We start from the raw sequence: 20,807 nt of genomic DNA, 5'->3' as shown, positions 1-20,807 counted from the left end.
TCATCTTATGTATTTGGTTAATGTGAGATTCCTACATTATTAATCTAGGCTAACTTACGAAACACTGGACACTGAAGATTTTTGACTAATTTATGGAAATGTTATATGAATCTTTGGATGCAACTTGCACAGAAAACGGTCCACGACACATTTTAACACAGAGCTCCAGAGCCACGTCTGGTTGGCGACACATTTTTGAGCCTCCATCTGTTAAACAAGATATTATCTGGATGATTTCTGTCTGCAGCTATGATGTGACAGATATGCCTGAGCATAGAGAAAGCAGCCACTTCTCTGTGGATGCTTTCCTGCTTTAGATGAGCTACTTTGTTTGATGTACAAGGTGTGAGTCACAAAGCCTGAATGCATCTGATTATCTACATATCAAAACAGAGGTATATTATTATCCGCAAAGCTGTATTAAGTTTAAAAAAAAAAAAAAAAACACTTTGGATGCGCTGTATTCTTATATGTACAGACACAGACACTCAGAGGGGAGGCTGAAGGCTAAAAACAGCTGGAGATTTTTATCTAGGCAAATACTGAGGAGTTAGATTCCTTTTTAATCCTGTGAAGTTAATTGATTCTGGTTATTAGTGCCGTAATGTGTCTAATCTAAATGTATTCAATTAAGTCACCACGGGGAGCACCATTAACTTTTCTATAACATAACTGCCTCTATGACACTCTGTATGCTTGCTTTTTCAAAATGTGTGTGTGTGTGTGTGCACGCATATACGTTGTTAGATGCAATCTGGGATAGATTTCATTTAGTTTTATTTGGGATCAAAAGAATTAAGTGTTTACCTCCACATTGCCCAAATAACACTGGCAATAGAGGTGCATAACAGAAGCAAATGTGCTCACTCAATATAGTTGAAAGTGCACGATGATTCTCAAAACTCCATCCCAAAAATGCAACAAAGGAATGAACATGTGGTGACAAAATTCTTCATAATGCACAGTTTTTAGCTGCAATGTTTGAAATCAAGTTAACTCAAACAGACAGATGTCACAATGATTATATAAAACCCCATATCCCAAAAAATCTATATTGGATCTACAGAAAACAGTATGTGTTATGACATCAAATGCAGCAGGAAAAAAGAAAGCCCTCTCTTCTCTTACTCAAGCTTGAGTGTATCTTCAATCATTTCTCTTAGTATGGCATGATGAGATCTGATAGGGAGTGGCATTTCTCAGATTTGGCCCCGAGTCACAGCGCTTAATCCGACAGCAGGGTATAGTCCTGCCTGCATGCAGAAGAGATCCATCTCCACGCCAGATTCATATCTCATCAGTAGGATTAAGGGAAGTTGAACTGATTTGCATAACATTAAAAAAAAAAAAAAAAAAAAAAAAAACTTTTGGTGTCAGATAGGGTTCCCAAGGTGCTGTGAAAAACTCCCACGGCAACATCTGTGTAGTTTCACTCTTTGGTTTATCAAAAATTACACATTTACAGCGACACGTCTGAGTCATTTCTTTCTGATTTGGACCACACCATAGAGAGTGGTTGTCATCCTGGTGTGAGTGTCCAAATGGTGTTCCTTTTGGCATGACATAACTCATCCTGAATGGGCATTAATCCAGCTTTTCCCCAACTGCAGATCTTTTTGCTTTGAGTTTTGCCCAGTTGAGTGTCTGTGTGTGTGTGTATTGGGGGGAGAAGCAATCTTTCCTGTAGCTGTTGCTCCAGCTGAGTTGGCAGCTCTCATGCACCATGGGATCATCCTGGATAGATGCTGTTATTTATGCAGCGTGTCTAAACCAATCATCCTGACACAGATTTATGTAAACACTGCAGTTTCTTGGCATAGGATGAAGTTCATACAAGCACAAGGAGGAAGCTGGAAGCATTATTTAGTTTGGCTCTCCTTCAGTGGGCACCGTATACAGACCTAACACACAAAATATGTTTTGGGAGCCTAAAAAGGGGTTGTGGGCAGGTCAAAGAGGAAAAAGGAACCGAAGAAAAAGGCATCCAGATAACTTTAGTTTCAAAGCGAAGAAAATTAAAACCAAAAACACACAAAGAAACTGTCAATTTATATCAAGCATTTTATTTGAATTTTGTCGTCACCCCCCCTCCCCTCCCCAATTTGTTTTTATAAAATTCATTTTACAAAATTCAGATTTTGCCTCTAACTTTCCAGTTTAATCTCTATAAAATTAGGTCTGCAGTTACAGAAGAGAATGAAGGAAGCAGGCAGAGATTCATTCAGGACACAATCCTGTCAGATAAATACTGCGTGTGAAAACTTTACAGTATGTGTATTACACGTACTACTATCATTGTGACAACCAGAAAGAGGAGGCTTTTGGGAACTCGCAAGTACAGTAATACAAGGCAGTATGCGTGTCAGGATGAGTCTAAGAAGACACTGAAAAATGATCCTATTACAGAAAAGGCAGGAATGTTTGTATCAGACGTGTGGTGGTAGCATTCCAGTGCTGAGCAATATCACATAGGCTGCCACTATCAGTTACTGGATGTTGATAGAGAAAAATAAAAACCCACTATGAAACAAAAGGCAGATGAGGATAACTTAAAAACTCATGACAGTATTTCTTCTGAAGGCACATCAATATGTAACCTCTCGCCCTCTGAGATATTAACACGAGGGCAGAGAAAAAAGATCGAGAAAATGTCACCTTATATATTGCACCGAGTTCATTTCTGAAATGCAATTCTGTTTGCAGCCATATTCAGTTGTCCTGATAGCACTGTGTTTAGTTACACTGTTTTTTTTTTCTTTATATATTTGCTGTCAAGCTGATAGCACATTCTCAGAAGTGAAAAATACCATGCAGCACCTTCGATCTTTGGAGTTCTCCCGCATAAACTCTCCCCTTCCATATAGACAGAAAACGCTTACTGAACTAAATAAATATGAGAAGGCGCGTGGAATTTCTCATATCAGAAAAGGAAAAACACAAGTGCTTGTATTGGCACATACAAACTGGGGTCTGTGAAGGGCTGAGGAGCTTATCAAAACAGTCACAGGTTTGATCTTCTAATAAACAGAAATGACTAAAGGATGTACCGGGGTTAAGTGGTTAGAGTTCTAAAGAATTGAATTCGATTCTTCCTTGGTGATGTAGGGATTTAAAAAAAAAAAAAAAAAATCACCAAATTACAAAATTTTAGATAAGATGATATGACAAATGAAGCAAACAAAACCCAAAACAAATGGCGCTAATGGAATCCCAACAATCAGAAATTGTTTAATCAAGCAGCAGAAAATCCCAGTTTCATCATCCACCGACACTTGGCAGTCATTGTACATTACTGCATAAAATTAGATATGTCTCTCAGATTTAGAAAACTAATATATGTAGCAGAAGCTGACAGAAATGTAATTTATGAGACTGACATACTGAATTATGGAAAATACTTTCCAGTGTCTTTTTGATTACACTTGCTAAATGTGGGATACACACAGTATCATAATGCCAGTCTGTTTAAATGTGCAATTATCAGACTAAAGGGTTTCTGACTGTGTGTATAATTTTGAGAGAATAATCCCTTACTAGAGCATCTCTAGGACCTTAGGAAAAGTGGAACATTTCTAGCCAGGGGCCTTTTCGGAATATGACAAATGTTTGGTGAGAATGTTTATTAGTCTTGTCATATTTACTCATTCTAAGTGGGGAAAATACAGTAGCCTGTTTAGCATGAAGGGTTCTGAAAGTCTAGAAACATGAAAAAAGTTGCAAGATTGTGGAAAATGTGGAAGTTTTTTGTGGTGGATTTGAAACATTTTTTTTTTTAATTAGATAAATTATTTAAATAATTTGTACATCACTGTGTGCTGGTTTTAGTCACATTTGATGCAGCATGCCAACTTTTTGGGGAAAAAATACGGGGGGGTGGGGGCTGTAGAAGAAAGCATCGTTAGCCGATGTCAAGTACCATCAGCCTGAGCTACTGCCAAACATCTCTCTGAACAAAAAAAATGAAATTGGATCTATGGCAGACATAGAATAACAGCATCTACAGATTTCTTCCTTACCTTTCACAGTGGTTTGTGTTTCAAAAAGACAATTTGTTGGCTCAAACAGCTTGCTCAGCCTGTTCTAACCAAGGCAAAGCATACGATCCTCTATTGTTCTTCTGGCCAAAACATATTCAAGTACATGTACAAGTATTCTAGCTCATTATTTAAGAAGACTTCTCACTAAAATGGTCAAAGGGAAGTATGGGCCTGAATTTAATCAGATTTCTACTCCCACGTTGCAAATCTAGCTGTGTAAAGGTGGCTTCCACACTATTATAATTATACCGTGAAAATGGCACATGACAACAATCAAATTTTTTGCTCAAATGAATTAAAACATATTTTCATAATAGCTAAAATCAAACATATGAATGCTGACCAGAAGGATTTGGGGAGTTCCATAATTTCAATTATATAGAAAACAACAAACAATGGGAAAACAAAACAAAACTAAACCAAGCAGCAAGCTCAAGGTGCTCATTCCGCACCATGTCTTTTCCTAGATTCCCAGATCCCAACGGCGTTAGATAAAATGTGAGGCACTGTGAATGTCAGATCAACGATCAGAACTCAATTCTGTGGTCGAGGCTTTGTCATTCCTCTCTTAATCCACTCCACACTATTGGATTTAAGACAATACAGAAAGAGTAGTGCTGGCCATTCATCCACTGTATAAAAAATAGCTAAACAGAATCCAAAATAGTGTTATCCTCTTCATAATTATCAATAATATTCTATCAGCAAAAACTTTCAGAAACCTGTGCATAGTGTACAGAGCAGACCAGAACTGTCACTTTCAGCGGGGTTGGAAGTGGTTTGCCACTGATGGGACACCGAAGCAGCAAGCTATGAATTCAGACTCCATGACCACTTTGCTTCAAGGTCGAGCAGTTTTAGGTCCTTGGGTGAGCTGGAGTATGTGGTAGTCATAGTGTAAATAGTGGTACCTTTGTGCTCAGCTCTCTCAAATACACATAAGAGCAGGGTCAGAAAGGAGACATGGAGGAAGTACCAAGAACAAAAAAGGACACATCCACATCTGTTCTACTTTTTTCCCCCCTTTTTCCCTGTACCAAACCCCATCTGCTTCTCTCCAGATCCATCGATCCAACTCTGAAAAGGCTGTGTGCTTCTTTACATGGTCGCCCCCTCACTCTTAATATGTTGTGTCCAGAGAACGAGGGGGCTCAGGAGGGTTATAGCCTCTCTATGTCCCTGTACTTCTTCCGTAATATGGACACCTGGTCTTTGAACAGGACTGGGTCCAGCCTCATCTGAGAATGGATCAGGGGCATGGTGCCAAACCAGTTGGCAAACTTGTTCATGCAGGTCTGACGCTGGGCAAAATGGTCCGGGTCAGCCCAGCGAGAAGCTCGGGAGCTCTGTGGATGGGAGGTTTTTGAGTGGTGGGTGAGCGAGTTGGTGGCAGAAGGTGAGAGATCAACAAAATGAATTATGCATCACCAATTACAGTGACCTTTCTGAGGCGATACTGCATGAATACAGATTTAAATTCTGGTTTACAAATGACTACTGTTCTATTTTTTTCCTTGACAGCAAACTCTATTAGGGATTTAGCCGCTCTAAAGGCCACCGGCCTCTAGAACATAAAATACTCAAGCATGAATGATAATACACAAATCTCTTACTAAAATGATCTACAGGATTAAAAGAAAAATGTGCCTCACCTGTCCCATCATGGTTTCCTTGTATTGTTTCTTTTGGGTGACCTTGATAGGTGGCAGCTTAGTCACAGATGACACCAGAAAATTCATGAGAATGTCCTCACAGTTGGACATCTGATCAACCATGGTCTTCAGACTGGCTGGAAGGTAGGTGGTGTACAAGTAGTGGTAGTATCTAAGTAGGAAGTGGGAAAGAGTGAGTGGCAATAATAAAAGAGGAAACTGTGTAAGCACTAAACTAAATGGAAACAGTGATGAGTGACAGTACTTGTGATAGATAGCGGCCCCGGTCAGCACCATGGAGTAGTCATTGGTCCATTTGGATGTGTAACCCCATCGCTCTTTGTTGCTGTCCCAGAAGTGGCTGCGGGCTGGGTAACCAACAATGCGGTCTGGGAAACTTTGCCACACTGTGAAGGCAAAGTCAACCTGGATCGAGATCACAGAGAAACACAGTGAGACGGACAGAAAACCACTACATGAGGTCACGAAACCAGATAATTCCAGAGAAGTGTACCAAAAGGATACAGAGAGAGAGAGAGATGATAAACAGAAAATTACCAGCCTGAACTTCTGTAACATTTGGTCTTCAATAACAACAAAGTATGTTAAATGTAGTATGATGGCAGTCTGACCTCTGTGGTGGAAAGCACTGTGTCCTCATCCAGACTGAGTACAGCATCAGTGGGGATGGTGTTGTAGGGCAGAAAGCGGCTGCTTATCACCTGGTGGGACGTGGAAAACACAAGCAAACATGACTGGGTGAAATGACCTGAATTAAGCTCATACGAGTAGAAGTGAGGTGCATGTATCTAACAAGCAGCAATAACAGTCGATGTCTTTCATATCTTTTCGTGCTACAGAGCTGTTTCATCTTACAGAGTCAGTGACAGAACAAATACACCATGTTACTGATGAGCTTAAAACCAGGCACAGATCTACAAGCAGAAGAGTGCTTTTCCCTACAGTCTCAGCTTTTTCTCATGCTTCTCAAAATAACTATTCTCTTAGTGATCATGAGGAGTTTTTTTAAAGTTTAGAAATACATGCCTTCTGTTCTAAATATCAGTTTCAATCAAAGGGTAGAGTGTGTTTTTTTTTTTTATGGCTGTCAGCAACAACCTTGTTGGTCACACAGGGCTTTGGTTAAATAAACATTTGCAATGTTGCTTGGAAAACGTGTTTACAGTATCAATACTGGTAGACATCCTCCTTGAGTCAAGCTCCCAGCAGTGAAGGAGAGGTACAGTTCACCTGTGATACATATGAGATTAACAGTGCAATACCAGCAGAGTTGTGCATGTCTGAAAAGAGCTTACGCTTAAAATTTAAGTCCTTTACATTCTTAGTCCAATTAATACTTAATAATTAGTAGTTAATAATATTGCTGAGACCCAAATGATCAAATACAAACTTTATATGTTGAATATCCAGTATTCAATGATGATGACACTCCCCAACATCCTCCTCATAATATGCAGGAGGGAGTCTGTGGGTTTAAATTAGTAAAAGATGAAAGTACATAATGGTAGGATATTTCCCAAGAAGACTTGAGCTTGTTAGTGCAACCAAAGGCGCTTAAACCAAGTACTAAGTGAAGGTGTTATATTTTTAAATAAATGTACACATAACTGCAACACCCTGTTTTTTGTTGTGACACTGTTGAATACTACGTGCAGTCAGGTAAAGACATTTTATTCTGTTTAAGATGATTCTATAATGAAACAAAATGTGGGCTAGGTTTCTACCTTGCTTTCTCCTTCTATTACAGTAACAGGAACTGATGTGGCAGGCCAGCGGTGCTTGGCAGGGAGAGGCTTTTCACAGTTCCACAGAACTATCACCTGCACAAAGAAAAAAAAAAATGTATATTTTAGATCTATAAACCTGCATAAAGACCTTGTTTTAATTCCCCAAACATTTTTTTTTTAAAACTATGTAGAAGGCGACAGCGTTTTCATGAAACTGCATCTATCTATTTTCAGAACTGTCACACCACCTACACGACAGTGATGTGTCATTACTGTAAATGTTGAAACAGAATGTACTGACATTTAGCTGTACAGTTCTCCATTCAGGCAAACTGAACACACACTTCTAGTGAATTTGAAAAAGGCTGGAGTAATGGGTAATATGAAGCAATATTCACTGAAAAAGCAGACACACTGAAACCTATGCTGAAAACAATAACACACAGACCCAGGAGTTAGAAGGCTGCCACAAACCCATTCTGGCCATTATTAAGATCTTAAACAGCTCAAGGTCTCAATTTCCACAGTAGTTATGCACAACTTTCACGTCAGCAGAACAGCTGTACATTACATAGTTCTACTGCTAATGGCTTCTTATATTTCCTACAGTGTGCATTAGTAGAGTATAAAAGGATCTGGAGAGAGTGGCGTGTTAGGGTGGATGTGTTGTGGCAGGAATGTTGCAAATGCAAATGATTTGGACAGCCTCCCTTCATCTCTCCAGCATGAATAAAATACTGTGGTTCAAAAGCAGCTTTAAGCCAACAGCCGCACTTTAGTGATATGATAAACCTGAGAAATGACACTGACATAGCGACAAACCTCCTTTTCCACCCAAAGCAGCTTCGCTCACGTGGCTCGCCCTTAAAACATCTTAAAATGTGTTGGAAACCTTTTCCTGCGTTTCAGGATGCAAAACATTGTCCTTTTAATTTGATAAATTAGATCAGGTCTGTCTGATTACAGCTGTTTGTATGAGCTGTGCATTGTTGTGTGTTGGGTTTTTAATGACCTGGGCACAGTACTGGGATTTGGCCACAGCAATGAGTAACTTCATGACTGGCTGGGATTGCGAGACCAGTGGAGTGACTACATGAATGATTGCTGTAAACTTGGGGGATGGCTTGATACCTGGGGAGGAGAGAAAAGACACATTTAACAAAAGACAGCTCAAATGTGCCAGTTAAACATCAAAATATAAAAAAATAACTACTTCTGCATGTCTACATGAAGCTGTGACACACAGCATAACTGAACAGGTCTAATTAGGCTTGTAAAGGAAACGAAGCCAGTTAACCAAATCCTAGTGTCAACAACGAGCCAAATATCTGGCCAATTAACACAAATTAGCACAAATACAACATGGCAAGTGTAACTGGTGTGCTTCTCTCTGACAATTCATACAATAAACATGCACTACATAACTTGTCAGTGATTTAAATATTAGTTTACAAGCACTTAACAGCTGTCACACACCACCTGTTTCTGTGTTGTGCAATAAATGAAATAAGTCTAACCAAGTTGGGGGGGGGGTCTGCCAGTAATGTTGTTCCTATACTGCTTGCATGCTTGATTAACTGACCCAGCTTAGCATAGTAGAAGGGGAAGTCTCCCAGAAAGGTAGAGTACTGAGGCAGGGTAAAAAGACCTCCAGGAAGACTGTTCCACATGAGGTTACTTCTTGAAGTGTGCAGCAGCACCCGATCCTCGATTATCTACATGAATAGGAGGGGGGGGGGGGGGGGGGGGGGGGGGGGGGGGGGGCTGTTAACTGATCATTAAAATGAAATCACAACACTGCTTTTCCTGAGTAACTCCAAGAAAAAAAAAAAAGAAAGATCACAAAACCACAATAACTATAGTTACTTTAATGAAACACCTTACTGCCACAGCTACTGTTGACTGGCAGTGAGATCAGTGAGAAGGAAATTAGTTCATCCATGTCCAAACCAACATGCTGCTTGGAAACTGAGCACAGGCACAGAGCCTCTGGCACTTATCAAATTAACAACTGAAATTACAAGTCACTTTGAATAAACAAGGATCCTGCAGACCATGAGGGTTTTTTGGTTTTCCCCTTCACTCTGTCATATCTTCTCATAAACGAGCACCTTTCTTCTCTTAGTTTTCTTCAACTTTTTTTTGGTTGTGCTGTATAATTTTCTATCTTTCAACTTTGCATTTATATTAAAGAATTTTATGGTTTAAAAAACATTTGATATTTTATATAGGTATAATGACTTAGATTTCAATTATAATTGGGAGTGACAGACTGATTTTGTAATTATTAAAAACTGAGATTTTATCAAGTTTAAAATATGAACCAGAGGAGGTGACTAAAGTCAGAAATGTCTATTCTTAATTTATTTCATAAATCATTAAGTGACTATTTTACTTTTCATACAGCTTTTATTTAAGCCTTGTTTGAGAAATCTCTGGAAACAGTGACATCAAAAAAAGGCTGACACTGTAAATCCATCCATCATTTTCTGCTTATCTTTACACATTAAAAGTAATCTTTACTTATTTAGTCCAATATTACATGCAGTCTGTTAGGAAGCTTTGCCAGCACACAGCATCACCTCTTCCCACAGAAATTCCAAGATGACTCTTAGACATTGAGAGGATATCCTAATGAAATCTTGAGTTTCCTCATAAGTTACGGTGTAGCTACAAACCACAGTAAACCCTGTTCACTTTCACATGGAAATAAACCCGTTTTTCAGGTTCGTATTTGCCTTGTTTATAGCAAACTATCAAGAATCTCCAGATAATCTCGCTAAGAGAGTGCATCTGAAGCCAAAACACAGCTGACCCGGTGTTGCACTGTGGGATATGTTAGAAAAGGGATGAATGTATGAGTGTAAACATCAGCTTCTCGGGACTATAACTGTAACTTTAGCCTGCTGACATGGAAAAGTCGTCTCTGCCTTCTTGTGCTGACTTACTTACTCTAAGGAGGAAATGTCTGTAAAGCTATCCGAGCATGCCAGTTATTGGTGTTAATTGCAGTCAGCCATAAGACTGACTGCATGTTATGCAAAATAGTGATAAGCTGATCTTCTCCACCTGCCGGTTTTTCAGTCATTTAGAGGTCACTTTGATTTGCTGTCATAAAATAGCAACTGGCAAATTTGTGGACGCACAAATATTTTTAACTATGTTTTGAGAGCGTGACTTAGAGTGAAAAATCCTCACTTACAGCTTTACACATCTTGCCTCCTCATCCGTTTTTTTTTTTACTGCTCTCATCTTTGTCAGTTTGTAATTCTAGCCCAGCGTGATAGCCTGCTACTCACTGGGAAGACTACAGAGAAATGGAGTCTGACACGCACAAACTACTGGCATGATTGATACCCAAGCCACAGCGAGATACAGCCTCCAAACATGACAGCAGTGCTTAATAATATATATCAACCCTCTTGGTTTTCAATCTGGTTTTGTCATTGTAGTGTTTTACATCTCCAACTACACAGTCTGGACTTGTAATATTGTCAGTACAAAGTCAATAACTATAATGAAAAGAATTAAGTCGCTTCAAAAGGATAATAAACGGATTTGGTATTTATTTGTATTTTTATGCTTATATTTATATACAAACATGGAAGTGAAAAATACTCACACAGTAGTGACATTTTAAAATATGACAAATATTGCACAGCACTTATGTGGCTGTATATAGTGATACACGTGCACACAGCTGTATGTAGGTATGTGTGTACCTCCAGTGTGGTCAGTACTATCTTCTCCACAGAGTTGAAATAAGCCTCCCACAGGAACTGTGTCTGCTGTCTCAGGGAGAGGATCTTATCCTGGTGGATGGAACGCACTGTTGAGGGGACCTGGGGAACAGGCAAAATACGTAAGAATACTTACTCTAGTTGAGACCGCACAAAACAGTCATCTGCTATACACAGCTATATGGTAGCCTTAGATGAAAGAGGTCAAAATCTACAAATAAGCATTGAACAATTCATAGAGGTCACAGAAAATGTGGCGTACAGCAATATTCCGACAAATATGTTTATAATTACTTTGCATGTGCTAGTTGACATAAATAACTGGAAAAGGAGTCAAGGAACACCTGTGTGCTGTTGGGTTACCATGTTACAAGACCTGCCAAAAACCCCTCAGTGGTTAGAGAGAAAGAAAAACAAAAAAACAAAAGAAGAAGACTCATCTTCAAACCAAGAATTACCCCCTCGCAGTTTTATGCCTAACATGTTGTCATATGAACTACAACAATAGAAAATGTCAGATCCGAGACAGACGGAATGTCAAAGAGGCTCCTGGAAAAATTCATCTACAACTGCATTTGCATTATGGCTGAATAACCAAGTACTTTCAGGCTAACACATTTGAGAAATCAGCAATGTTACCTATCCCATGTCTGAAAAGTTTATTAAAGAAAGATTAAAAAAACAAACAAAAAGAAAAACAACCACCACCACAGTGAACCAAACTCCATGAACACTCACAAGGAAAGTTTTCACAGGCCTCTTTGTAAAACTAAGTGCACTTTTATGGCTTCTATTGGAATCAACAACTCATCAGCAAGTGGGAGCACCTCTATAAAAGCAGACATTTTGGCAGTTTGTGTGTCTTAACACAATACCACAATCTTGGTCAGACTGTGCAATGCTCAGAAATTGCAGGAAGAACCAAAAACAAACAAACAAAAAAGACATCTCTACATCTCTATATCATCTACATGTCAGACTCTACAGGCCTTAGTTAGCATGGTCAACGTTAAAGTTCATGAGTGTACAATTATAAAAAGACCAATTTGGAATAGTTTAAGCAGAAAAGCCGTTTTCTCTAAAAAGAACATTTTAGCATGAGTTTGGATTGTGAAGTTGCATCTGAACAAACCACAAGATTTCGGGAACACTGTCCATTGGACAGACGAGACAAAAGTGGAGATATCTGGCTATAATTCACAGTACCATCTCTGGCAAAAACCAAACATGGTATATCAGCACAAACACCTCATACCAGCTGTCAAGCACGGTGGTGGAGGGGTGATGATTTAGGCTCGTTTTGTAGCCACGGGACCTGGGCACCTTGCAGTCATTTAGTCGACCATGAACTCCTCTGCATACCAAAGTGTAGAGTCAAATGTGAGGCCATCTGTCCGACAGCTAAAGCTTGGGTGAAATTGGGCCATGCAACAGGACCATGATCTCAAGCACAGCAGCAAATCTACATTTGAATGGCTGAAAAAGAAAAAGGTCTAAAGTCCAGACTTCAACGTGATTGAAATGCTGTGACGAGACCTCAAGAAAGCGGTGCATAAACAAATGCCTACAAAAGTCAACAAAATGAAACAACGTAAAGAAGAGTAGGCCAAAATTCCCCCACAATGATGTGAGACTCTGATAAATTCATACAGAAAACAATTATTTCAAGTTATTGCTGCTAAAGGTGGTTCAGAGTCCTATGATTGTCACATGAACGTAGGCGTTCACATTTTTGTGCAATAAAGTAGATCTGATAAAAACACAAAGTTGTAGCCATGACAGCAGATAATGCTTTTAATAGTGATGTTGCAGCAAAGAAGCTACACAAGCTATGTCTGTATCTGCAATTCAGTATCTGACAAAATATGAAACATGCTCAGTGTCCCTTTTGTTCCTGGGTTATGGTGTTGAATAATTGCCAGAGAAACATTTTTGCAAAACTTTATGGTGTCATGGTAAAGTTGACCTTTGAGTATAAAATGCCATCACTTTATTTTATCCCACAGGACATTTGTGTCAAGTTTTGTCATAATTTCCCATGTGACTTTCTGAGAACAAAGAAACGAAGTCATGTGACCTCGTTCATTAATTCTGATCGGTTCATCTTTAACTCCACGTGAAGGTCTGTGCCAGATATAATAAAAGAGCCTCCAGGCACATGAACGGACTGACATTAAAAAAAAAGGAAACAAAAAAAAAAAAGCTTTGCGACAGTGGAGTGCAGATAAGCTGTCATTGTTTTACTGAACTGTTATGTCACTCTACCTACTTGTATATAGGTGGTCGACCTTTAGGTTTTAACAGTAGTAGTGCTTACCTGTAATAGCAGCCTTTCATCCCCAATAACAGCTGCCCTATTCCAGTCAATGATCTCTGAGAAGGGAAGCTCCCAGCCATTACTTAGCATCACTGGCACGCAAGCTGCCTGCAAAAATAACGCCAAAAATACAGAAACAAAATGAACTCTTAATAAGGTGAACCGCTTAAAGAATGGAACCTGTGAAACTCATGACACCCACAGTATACTAATAATATATAAACACAGTAAATGTCTTAAGCGGGGAGGAGAAGTTGGATAAGAGTATAATCTGTTTGCCAGTGCCATATCTCCTGCTACGTTAGTCTTAAAATATTTATACCCAATATTTATATTCAAAAGGGAACAACCAGGCATCGTTACTGTGGCATAATTTCTCTTCAGAGAGGCAATAAAATGAAGGAGGTAGTCATATCAGGCAATTTAAACTGTTGGATTGACACTTTTCTTTTTTTTTTTTACAGCACATTTCCGTAAATCATAGAATTGCTGTAGTATCTTGATGACTACCTCTCAAAGGGACTTGGTAGTGTGGCTTCATAAAAATGATCAATGTACTTATATTGGAAAGGGAGATAAACTTTAAAATGCACTTGAATATTATACCCTTGTGTCTAAGAGATGAATGAAATTCTTACTGAGGTGTGTATCCGTTGGTGCATGTCTTTCTGTCTTAGTGCTGCACAGCAGCCTCCTGTAATCTGTTAAGCGTACTGACATTCACTGATTGATCACGTACGTCCAAGTACAAACACTCCCATATCAGAGTACTGCAGTACTCATCTAATCTTCTTGGTGTTATTAGCAAAGGTGTTTGCATGCTTTACCTACCTAGCTGCTCTCACAGAGAAATCAACAAGAAACTGTCGTTAACTCAGAAAATATATGAAAGCGTCATAAATATTCAGTATGATAAACTTCCTTCTGTGACATATATAACACTATACAAAAGTCTTGAACAACCATTCATTTCTTTATATTTTGCTTGGAAAATGGGAAAAAAATGTATAGCGATGTATTAAAATGTAATAAATAGAACATAAATACATAAATGGAAATACAGTATGTAAGGCAAAAACAGAGATTGTACAGCAAGCTTGAAAGTCAATATTTGGTATGACCACCTTTATTCTTAAACACAGCCTGAACTCTCCGAGGCAGCTTTCTTCTAATTTCTTTAAGTAGTCTTCAGGAATAGTTCTCCAGGCTTACACTGAGACGATTCTGATGAGATCCTGTATTTGCTGGATTTTTTCCTATTTCTTAAGGACATGACTTTCAGATATTGATCTTCTAGGTTTTTTGAGGCCTGGCACTTCTTTTGTCCTCTACTTGTCCAGTTTCCTCACATTTTAAGGACACTGCAAACTATGCTGAGATGTGCCAAGTTCTCAGCTAACAGCTCTGGGACTCACCTTGTTGGTGCAAAAATACAGTTTTATGCCTGTCAAACTGTGTTATCTGTGGCATTTTTTCATAGATTCAGCTGAAGAAATGGGAACAAATTGTTTTTGTGACAGGCTGCTACTAACAAAGTGCTAAAGATACAATTTCAAATTAGTTCTTTGCTAAGTTGTCTGTTATGTATAAACACAACACAGATTTAACCCTTGATTTAGGTCCTTTTTAAATACTTAAATGGTCAGTGTTAAGTGGTTAAAAAAAATTCCTCTGAAAATGGTTTAAAAGACCTTCAGAAAGCCTCAAGAACTTTTTCTCAAGACCAATTAAAAATTTTACAAGAAAGTCTGGCTCCTTGTAAGCAAAACATAAAGAAAGAAGGATGGCTCAAGACTTTTGCAGAGTACTGTAACTTAGTCTCTTCTAGCTTTGGATTTTCGTAATTACTTTACAACCATGTTTCCCAAAACGTTGGAATGCTGGGTAAAATATTGAAGTTTGCATATTTTATCTGGGAGCTCAGCTTTCTCCTGCTATAGAAAAACTTACTAGGTTAATGCTGCCTGCCTTGGTCCTTGGTACTCTCGCAAAAGATATTCTTAAATCTCAAGAGTTTCACTCCCTGGTTAAATGAAGATTAAAAAAAAAAAATCTTCACTCTTGACTTTTGTTCTTATTCCACTCACTTCAGTCACTGTAGCATTACATCACATCACAGCTTGTTAGCCTTCACAAATTCTCCAGTGTCTCCATCCTACTCAACTTCTTTGCTTCTTGCATAAGGCTGAGAGTTTATGTACACACACACACACACACACATCCCTGCCTTGGCCCAGCCCTACAATCTAGCCAACTTCTACTTTCTAACTGAGCTGCAGACACACTGCTTTCTCCTCCGGTGTTTATCTGGTCATCAGTCCTGTCTGTGTGTGGCTCCCCTGTGATGCAATCATTGTCCCATTTTATTCAATACAGAGGCAGTGCCCATGACCTATGGTAAAATCAAAGCTCATCATTCCAGTTCTATCTGCTCATCCATCTATATAATAACAATTGCCTCAAGTGAAAGTATGCATTAAGTAAAATTAACTTTGGCATTCTTCAACGTAGGGTCTGAGCACACTCACTTTCACTAAGTAAGGCTGGCCATCTCTGTAAACCTAAAGCACGTAGACAGTGTGAATGGGGCTGAATTAGGGACTGCTGTTGGATAAATGTGGAACACTAAATACAGTGTAGCCATTCACATAAACGATTAAGCAGATGTTTGCTACAACAAAAACCAAAAGCAGAGGAAGATTTGAGTCTGTGGGGGGGAGGCACCAAAAGGAATGGAAAAAAGCTAAACCAGATTTAAAAAGAAGAAAAAAAAAGCTTTCAGAAACAGCAGTGATTTATGGCTTTACTGTTTCAGTTTTGGGGGCTGACACACAACATGATTTCTTGAACCAGTTTAATTTGTTTGCTTATAAGCAAATAAATTGTTAAAAGAAAGACTGTCAAATGAAGATACCAAAGTGCACCTTAATAATCTGGAATAAAATTCAAAATGAGCATATTTCACTAAATACAGTAATAAGCAACATTTGTGCATCTTGCGTCACTGACTTGCAAAGCCTCCAAAAAGCGAAAGGAACCCAGCCGTCGTCCTCGAGGTACCAGGCAGAATGTGGAGTTGTACAGCATCTCTCTGTAGTCATACCTGCAGAGCAAAAAATCAGAGAAATCAGACACGTATTCAGAAAAGGACAGAGAATATAGACAATCATAAAGAAAACAGAATTGTGCATTTTTTATTGGATTAAAAAAAAAAGTTTAATAAAAATACAAACATCTTATGAAAAAGGCAGGACTTTAGGAAAAAAGTAAATACAAAGCCACCATTTTCTGAAACTGTTTGCTGTGAAACAGCAGAGGAGATAGTTACCTATTTTTTTTTTTTTGGATGAAGGGATACCTCAAAAAAACTAATACTTTGAGGGAACAGCCCATTCTTTGATCTTGACTTCTCTCCACCCACCTTTAAACCCCTCTGCCCTCTCACCTGCACATCTAAACATCTCTCGTTCTTCCCCCATCCAATCTAAGCCTCAGTCACCACTTGCTTGGATTAAGCAGCTGCTTGGAATTCCTTCTGTGTCATTATTATGTGTGCAGGAGAGTGAGTGTGAAAAGGTGTGGTTTTTGTGTGTGTGTGTGTGTGTGTGTGTGTGTGTGTGTGTGTGTGTGTGTGTGTGTGTTGGCTAGTTTTGCATTCAGCTGAGTTTTATGGATAACTGGAACTGTAAATATTTTATTTCCCAGTATTCTTTGTAAACAAGGACACATGCAAATTTGTGCTACATTTAAAGCAAACTGTGGTTACATTTGCATGAGATTGCAAATGCACATCATTTGTGTATGCCAACTGCGTGTGCCTGGAGTATGTCCCTAGCCTCTCCTTTATTGTCTATGTGTTTGTATACAGATATTATGCCTGGGGCTGCATTCCTGAGTGCCTCAACAAGTGTACTGGAAAGGGTCAGTATTAAGGTACACTCCTCTGCAGACCCTACGTACAAACTAATCCATATCAAATCTACGGGTCACTGCGCAACCAAGACACATCCAAGCATGCTGCTATACACATTTGGTAAAAGTAATGAACAGCAGTACAATGTAGATCCAGCTCTTTCTAAGCACTTTTATAACATAAAGCACAACACTTTCTCTTTCTATATCTAATATGCAATAATCCAAACCATATTCTAGGGAACATAAAATACCTTAAAGTTGTCCGAGAAATACTTAACTATAACCACAATACAGTGTTATACCACTATCAAATGATTTATGGGGCAATAAAAGGACATGCCATTACAGTGTCTTAAGATTTACGGCCACGCAAAGCATAAAAGCAACAGCTAAGCTTGATGCTGCTGATAATACACTGTAAGTAATAAATAATACACTATAAAACACAGAAATCCATTATTAACCCTGGAATTATTAGTAGGTCAGAGTAACTAATGCTACAGACTAGGTAGCACAGATGTTGCTCTAATCTGTGAACCCATTATAAAATAGTGCACTTGATCATCAGTGTGGCTCAATCACAGATAGATGACAAACAAGATAACAAACATATAGTCTAGCCAGACTTGTGATAATTGACCATTTTGTATGCCCAAAAAAACAGAAACGCAGATCCATATCTGGGCCCGGCTGGGTGTAAGTTTTTCCTATTCATCATCTTTTCTGTCAGTGCAAACTCAGGGAAGACCAGATGTTCCTCTCCCTGCATTCCTCCATTCTTCCCTACACTTCCAGATGGCTGCCTGTGGGGAGGAGCTGTCTCACAGTATGCTACCTCATGTCAGCGAGGACGTTAAGGATGACTGTTCAAAAACATCTTCCTTTTGAACCAGATCTTGGCTTGGTGTTTTTTTTTTTCCCTTCTTCTTCTTTTTAAATATTTAACAGTGCAATTGTGAGGCGTGTAGAGGTTTAACAGACTGGTCCCAAACAGCATAGATGTCAACGAGAAGCTTACTGTCCACATCTCACAGCAATTAACTCTGCATGATATGAGGTAAATCCTGCCTTGTCCCATATTTTTAGTGCTCCACCATGCAGATAGTTGCTGGTGAGCAGAGCAGTCTCACAGCAGCAGATTGGATGTAGGGATGAGCAACAACACCACTTTTCCTGTTTGCTTCTCCTTTTTTCCCCCCACTCTCAAAGAAAAAACTGTCATCCCATGTTATTTTACAATGATTCTGAAAATTGTACTGAACTGAATGAGTGCATATAAATGAGGCAAATAGCGTGAGTCTTTTTTGTTTTGTTTTGTTTTTAAATCCATTTACTTTTATAATCCCTTCAGCCCCTTGGTGAGGGTGAAAGGTAGGGGAAATGCTGCACATTCACAAAAAACAACAAATATGACCTTGATCTTGAGCCCAATTTGGGTATAGACCCATTAGGTGATCACTACTACGAAAGGTTTCACAAAAAAATCTGAACAACACTCTAGGAGGAGTAGCAATTCATGTGACTTGTGGAGGGACGGATGGACGAACCTATGCCTCACCATCGCGTAAGCTCATCGATCCTTCAGCTGGACGAGTTGATAGCAAACAGCCAAATTAAACTGCAAAACAATGCAGCCTAGCCTAAAGTCACAGGGAGTTATAGTATGCATGCGGAAGACACAGACACATTGGCTGAGGATTTAACCTCGACCAACTGTTCAGTCAGGGCGACCACACTGTTGACGTTTCCTGACCATTGTGTTGTTCTTGGTTAGAGGCAACAATCTTTTAGAAATGGAAGCTCTTTTATATGACCACTTAGTGCTATGCATCTGTGAGTGACAGAGGGAGGATGACAGTGATATGGAGAACCTCAGAGTCAGTATATATAAATTTCAGTTTGTAAACCAGAAAATTAGTTGCTCAGACTACCAGAACACCTCTACCTTCTTCCACAGTTAGTCTACACGTTTCCTCTTTTGTGCTTGTGTGTTTTTAACTAATCACTATCTTTCACAGGTCACTGAACTCAGCTGCATCCTCCATCAGCAGAGACCAACCTCTGGTGGCCTGTGCTGTGCAATAAGTGTCTCTGTATCACTTCTAAAGGAAGTGAAGCGTCTGTATTTTTAATGGTGTTGAACATTCTGGATTTTAAACTATGCTGGTCTGACATGATGCAGTCATACCTATGTATTATGCAAGAGGGGGGAAAAAAATATATAATTTAAAAGATGCTGGATATACAGATTCCAATGAAAATATGATGACCTGTTTGTTCACTTTTGTGACATAATTTTTACATTAGCAGTTGAGGTTCAAGGCTAGGGTGGCACATAAAGGTGGAGCCCTGCTGTCTACCAAGAATCGCTGCAGATTAAACTGACGGGAAAAAAGCAGACTGTGATCAAGCGCCAGTTTAGATGCAAACACTGTCTTCCATCTACAAGACGAGCGATGAGAGAAATGCACTAATGTGGCTTCATTATTTCAAGCCCATAATTGATATTAATACATAAGCAGTAAAATTCCTGATAAATTTCTGGATTTTCTCACTGGGGAAAAAATGAAAAGGACTTGGCAGTAAAATGGCAAACTATCAGTTTTAATGCTGCAACCTTCTGTTATGTCATCTTTACATAAGGCCATTAATTCTCAAACATAATAAAAAAAAATATTTTCAGTATTGTATTTAAGGAACACAGAATGATTCAGAAGGAGAAACGAATAGCAAGAAGTGAGCTGGGTCAAGAATGAACATCAAGCAGTCTCCTAGCAACCAGAACGGATGGTGTGAAAAAGAAATGCATAGCTCACTTTGTCAAGTGCCGGAGGAGACTCAGAAGAAGAGCCAAAGTGTTTGTCTCCCATAATCCGTGCAAGAGACCACACACATTAACAACATAACAACTCACAGAGAGGGCTGCAATCAAAAGAGCCACTGGCGTGGCATGTCAGAGCACCGATATGGGTTCCACCAGCATGACCACCATGAACTATAGAGCCATCTCCTTTAATTCATGCAATTGTTTATGCAGTTGCATGAACAAAATGTTCAATAGTAGTTCAGATAGTTTTTCAATCAATACAGGTGAAACGGGATTAAAGATGTTGTACTCATAAAGCAGCCGAGGACTGTTTCGTTTCTGGGCAGCAACATGATTTCTGTGACCTAGATTTGGGAAAAACTTATCCATCCATCTGTTGAATTGTGCCACATTCAAAATCAATTTGGAAATGAGTGTGTACATACCAACCTTCATTTTTTTTTTTTTTTTTTTTTTTAAAGCTGACAAACCAGCAGAAGTGAACTTTCACCTACTGCAATGACAGTGCCAAGATGACGGCATGTCAGTGTCAAATGTCATTATACATGCTGTAATGTGTGATATAAAGGAG

General features: G+C 39.0%; 1 protein-coding gene across 1 annotated transcript in view; it reads right to left on the bottom strand.

Moving 5' to 3' along the window:
* Positions 1-2,105: 2,105 nt before the first annotated feature.
* Positions 2,106-20,807, bottom strand: part of LOC115795013 (exostosin-1a-like) — a 42,090-nt gene continuing 23,388 nt past the window's right edge. Inside the window, exons 2-11 of the mRNA XM_030750765.1 lie at positions 16,504-16,597; positions 13,495-13,602; positions 11,160-11,279; positions 9,020-9,152; positions 8,450-8,568; positions 7,435-7,530; positions 6,322-6,411; positions 5,955-6,115; positions 5,690-5,861; positions 2,106-5,383 (exon numbers count right to left, since the gene is read on the bottom strand). Coding sequence (XP_030606625.1) covers positions 5,198-5,383; positions 5,690-5,861; positions 5,955-6,115; positions 6,322-6,411; positions 7,435-7,530; positions 8,450-8,568; positions 9,020-9,152; positions 11,160-11,279; positions 13,495-13,602; positions 16,504-16,597 — 1,279 coding nt within the window. The 3' untranslated portion in view covers positions 2,106-5,197. The remainder of the gene's footprint in view (positions 5,384-5,689; positions 5,862-5,954; positions 6,116-6,321; positions 6,412-7,434; positions 7,531-8,449; positions 8,569-9,019; positions 9,153-11,159; positions 11,280-13,494; positions 13,603-16,503; positions 16,598-20,807) is intronic.

This window comes from Archocentrus centrarchus, chromosome 16 (assembly GCF_007364275.1).
Source record: "Archocentrus centrarchus isolate MPI-CPG fArcCen1 chromosome 16, fArcCen1, whole genome shotgun sequence".
Classification (NCBI taxonomy): domain Eukaryota; kingdom Metazoa; phylum Chordata; class Actinopteri; order Cichliformes; family Cichlidae; genus Archocentrus; species Archocentrus centrarchus.
The sequence above is the reverse complement of the archived record's forward strand: the minus strand, read 5'-3'. Positions and strand labels throughout refer to the sequence as shown.